This window comes from Penaeus chinensis, chromosome 24 (assembly GCF_019202785.1).
Source record: "Penaeus chinensis breed Huanghai No. 1 chromosome 24, ASM1920278v2, whole genome shotgun sequence".
NCBI classification, from domain to species: domain Eukaryota; kingdom Metazoa; phylum Arthropoda; class Malacostraca; order Decapoda; family Penaeidae; genus Penaeus; species Penaeus chinensis.
In genome coordinates, this window is record NC_061842.1 from 24,327,014 (window position 1) to 24,332,013 (window position 5,000).

At 33.7% G+C, this 5,000-nt stretch overlaps 1 protein-coding gene across 1 annotated transcript in view; it reads right to left on the minus strand.

Annotated features, from left to right (window-relative positions):
* Nucleotides 1-2,440: 2,440 nt before the first annotated feature.
* LOC125037898 (cytoskeleton-associated protein 5-like) overlaps nucleotides 2,441-5,000 on the minus strand; it is a 34,280-nt gene continuing 31,720 nt past the window's right edge. The window contains exons 36-37 of the mRNA XM_047631136.1: nucleotides 4,786-4,969; nucleotides 2,441-4,161 (exon numbers count right to left, since the gene is read on the minus strand). Of these exons, the coding sequence (XP_047487092.1) occupies nucleotides 3,908-4,161; nucleotides 4,786-4,969 (438 nt within the window). The 3' untranslated portion in view covers nucleotides 2,441-3,907. The remainder of the gene's footprint in view (nucleotides 4,162-4,785; nucleotides 4,970-5,000) is intronic.

Genomic DNA, 5,000 nt, shown 5'->3' on the forward strand with positions numbered 1-5,000 from the left:
CCATTGGTAACCAGTTGCATCGGCAGTCATTGTCATGGTCTTTGTTATCTGAATATATATTGGGCTTTGACCAAGACTGAATATATTTTTTTGTTTCTTTATTTTATTTTATTTTTTTTTTTTGTGTGTGTGTGCGTGTGTGTGTGTGTGTGTAAAGTTTACAGCTCAGAGAGGCTGGCCGCTTTACCTCTTCCCCTTCTTGGCCTTCTCCTTCTTTTCTTTTTTCTCCTTCTCCTCCTTCTCCTCCTTCTCCTTCTGCTCCTTCTTCTTATCCACTCTTACTTGGGTGTTTTTCATTCTCTCATGCTGCAATGATAGTGCAATGGCAGTTATGATAGTGCAATATGAAGAGAGTGAGAAAGTAAGAGCTTTTTACTGATTACCTTTTCATTGTTCTGATGTTAGTTTATATTTTCCAATGTTAATTTTCCAAATTTTGCTAGAGTGCTTGCACAGCTTTAATTGTAATATATAGAGAGGGAAAGGGAGAGGGAGAGGGATTGGGAGTGAGGGATTGGGAGTGAGGGATTGGGAGTGAGGGATTGGGAGTGAGGGATTGGGAGTGAGGGATTGGGAGTGAGGGAGTGGGAGTGAGTGAGAGAGTGAGAGAGAGAGAGTGAGAGAGAGAGAGAGAGTGAGAGAGAGAGAGTGAGAGAGAGAGAGAGAGAGAGAGAGAGAGTGAGTGAGTGAGTGAGAGAGTGAGAGAGAGAGAGAGAGAGAGAGAGAGAGAGAGAGAGAGAGAGAGAGAGAGAGAGAGAGAGAGAGAGAGAGAGAGAGTGAGTGAGTGAGAGAGGAGTGAGTGAGTGAGTGAGTGAGTGAGTGAGTGAGTGAGTGAGTGAGTGAGTGAGTGAGTGAGTGAGAGTGAGTGAGTGAGTGAGTGAGTGAGAAAGAAAATGCAGGTTTTGGCACAATACCTATTTTGCCAATTATGAATCTAGTCCATGCATCCAAATAGGTATTGTGCCAAAACCAGCATTTTTTTTTTTTTGGATCAGTATTCAACAGACCATTCCAGTATTTTTATCACTATTTTTTTTGTTTTAGATTTAGTTCTGATTAACTTTACATCTTTTGTAATAACATTCAACATCTTGTATCATAATTTCTGTAATGCTATTATTTATTTTACCACCATATCCTGTTAAATATCAGCTAGCAAGTCACATATATGGGATGGGTGGTTATAGCTTCTTTCAAATCATTTGATTAGCTTTATGTGAATTTCTGATTTTGACCCATGTGACCAGGGTAATATACAATTCTTGCCTCACTAGTATTTTTTCTCTCTATATTGATTTATTTGAATTCAGGTATTTTGCAGCTCTTTTTAAATGATGTACATACTAATTTTATTCAGTTATTATTATTCATGGTATTTTAGTGTATTTTACCTTATGCCTTTTAGTGTTTTTGAACTAGATGTATAACAGCAGAGGCAGGGATTTGCCTCTGAATTTATGTCCTTTGTTAGATTCTGAAGATAAATGTTCTAAATATCATTTGTATTACATTCATTATTTTATACAGCCTGACTAACTGGCAAATCTAGGATAGGTTTAATATGAGGAAGATTTACATAATTGGAATCCTCACTAAGCAGTAATGATGCAAGTGTCTTGACCATTTATTTGTATCAATACTCAGTGTGATGAAATTGAAACTAATGTATGATTATGAAATTATATAACTGCTTGAATTTTTGTTATGAAATGTTTAACAAGTTCCCAAGTTTGTGATTCCAAAGCATATACGCATTTGTTTTATGTAATTATTTATATGAAATGCAACTTATTTTATTTAGTAATAATTTATTGAATAATTTTAAAGAAATCACACAACTCATGGAGTCTGGAGTCATCCTTGAATGATATTGAATGTCATTTATTAATTTTGCTCATGATTGTTGATAATAACTACTCACTCATGTCAAAAAAATAATGGAAAATATGATGCACCCAAAAACTAAAGTTTTGTATGTGTCAGTCCCTTAAGAAATAGATAACCAGTTACTATGTACCTTGATCACAAACCTTTTGAATACTTTTTATGTATGCAGGTGGGATCCTGTCCTAAAATGTGGATGATGGCTAATGTTGTTGGACTTTGTTACCAATATATCCTAGATGCTGTGGCAGAGTGCACAATGATGTCACCAACTACACATTTCTTGAATCTTTGTCTTAGACATGTTTAAACACACTTTCCCATTGCCACCTAACAGATTGGCATAATAATGCCATAATTTGGAAGGACACAACTTCCAATGTTTGTTTTTATTTATTCTACATATTCTTGTGTTTTGTACTCAAGGACCATCAAATTTTAACTTCTTAATGAAAGAGACATTTAACATTTGTGCAAATAACCTTAAATCAATTCAATAAAGTTTATATATATGGTTAACTGTAAACATTTTGATCAGGATATTAACCAAACTTCATTAAGTTTTTATCTAACCTTTATTGACTATTAGCTATCCACAATAAATCCTAGCATAGACTGATAAGTTAATAAGTAACTAAAAATTGAATATTTACAAAATTTTCTCTATGTTTTATTAAAATAAGGAAACAAAGTTATGTAAAAGAAAACTACATGTGATACGAAAGCTTCCGTTGAGGTCAAGGTAAATGTTGTATGAGAAAATAAAACTAAAAATTCAGAATAAAAAGTAAACAGTAATGGTTTCCTGCAAAAATGCAGCTACTTGATGATTACTAATGCAAGGACCTCGTGTTTCACTTCCAAAGCTCCTTTTTTTTCTTTTTCAAATACAACACAATAAAACATTTCAGTAATAATGGAATGATCTGAAAATTTTCATAAAATAATTAAGAGTAAAGCATAGCTGACAGAGATGTACTGAAGAAAACAAGTATTACACCATCAAAATATCAGATGGAAAAGAAAGGGACTGAAGTGCGTAAATACTGCAAATCTGCAATAGTGTAAGATTCAATGTTCTGACTCAGTTCATGAGATCACAGATCTTTCTAATATTGAGGAGTTGAGTATCTGACATATATGTATATATTTATATACATGGAAGAGTTCTTGTCTGAATATACCACTTACATGCGCAGCTGTGGTAATTCAATAATTGATTTTCTAGAGTCACATAAAGGCTGTGCAAGTGTTTTGTGAATAAGACAGATTAATATGGAAGATATAATCATATATATAGTTTTTAACCAATCTAACAATAAGAATATAATTAATCACTGGGTTCCTAGATCAGATTACCAACTAAAGCAGCCACAGATATACTGTATATGTGTATGTATAAAGATTCTTTGGGAGAATTAACTATCTCTGTGGATCCTCTTTTACCTCAAAACTTATTGTTACACAAGAAAAAATTGTTTACTAATTTCCATGTCTTAGAACAGCTAGCCATAAATACCTTGAACATAGCATGAACAAGTACGAGATGGAATGAAAACATGCAGTCCCAAGGAATTAAACTACATGCATATGAGTGTCTGTAGATAACTTTTGTAATATATGCACCATGAATTAAAGAGTGATACATTCCTCATTTTAAAAGTAAATACACAGTAAAAAAAAGAAGGCATTATACTCCATCTCTCGCAATTGTTCATGTAAAAATCCTTATCCTGTCAATAGATTTACTGGGCCTTAACCTAACAGCGTCACAGTCACTCATCAGGGTTCAGCAAATCTTTCTAAACCACTTCATAACAAGAATTAAAGTGTAAGCTGTAGATATGAGGAATAATGATGATAATAATAATAATAAATAAATTAGGAAACAAAAAACAAAAACAGAGAGATGGTATCAAATTTTAAAAAGGTGGAAGGTAATCAAAAGTCGTCATTTTCCAACAGTTCCTTTTTCTTTCTCTTTTCTTTCTTTTTTGTGCTAGAACTAAAAGCCACCATCTGCTCACTGATCATGTGAACTGAACTGTTCCTTGTTCTGTTCTATTCCATAGTCAGATGACAATGTCTTGATATATTCCGAGATGTCAAGTCGTTCACCTGAGCCCTTATTTTCAGCACTGCATATATCCTTGACAGCAGTATCAATGTAGGTGTTGTCAAAGCCAGCACGGGCAGCAATAGACTTGAATTGAGCTACAAGCTCATTCATGTTGAAGTTAGCGGTATCGGGGACTTGGATGGAAGCCAAGGGTCCTGCTAAGGGAAAATAGGTATTATCAAAATTATCATGGCAAAAATTCATGAGTGGGATAAAAAGGAGCACTAATAAAAAAGGAAGAGCTTCTAAGTTATTGCAACAGTACTAATCCCATTTGTGGTAGGGTAGGGGGGTATTAACCATGCACATGAAAACTCTAAAACAAGGGAAACAAATTTACTAATGCTACAGTGATTTTTAAAGGTCTAAAAATGTGATAATTCCAAATACAAAATTTTCTTCATAAGGCATATACTCTTTAGTATTACAAATTTATATATAAATCCTGTATAAAGCAAATTTATTTCAAGATTTTAAACACAGACTGTAATGTTGATATTTGTTCTGGGTTTTAGGGGGACAATATTGTAAGCACAGAGACCTATTCTTTCACATCATTTTGTTCATTAAGTAGCACCAATCAAATCATATGAAATTCTTCACAAAGTTTAGATTCTATAGAGTAGGACAAAACCATAAACATACATAAAAAAAAAAAAATAAATAAATAAATAAATAAAACAAGAGTAAGAGAGGGAGGTATAATTCCCAATATTATGAAAGGTGTAAATGAAGTATCACATTTTGCCAGAATCATAATCAAACAACCATCAATATGCTACCTGAATTTGACCCATTTTCTGTAGCCTGACTGGCAGCCACTTTTCCTTCTGCTTGCCGCTCCATCTCCACTCTCTTCAATCCTCTTTCTATGTAGTTCTGGAAGAATTGTGATGACTTTCTCAAGAAGGGTTCAATGTCTGCCTCAGGGTGCTTCTGCTTGAATTCATACAACTGAATCAAGCCCTGAAGGAAAATAAGAAAAAAATAATGGTAA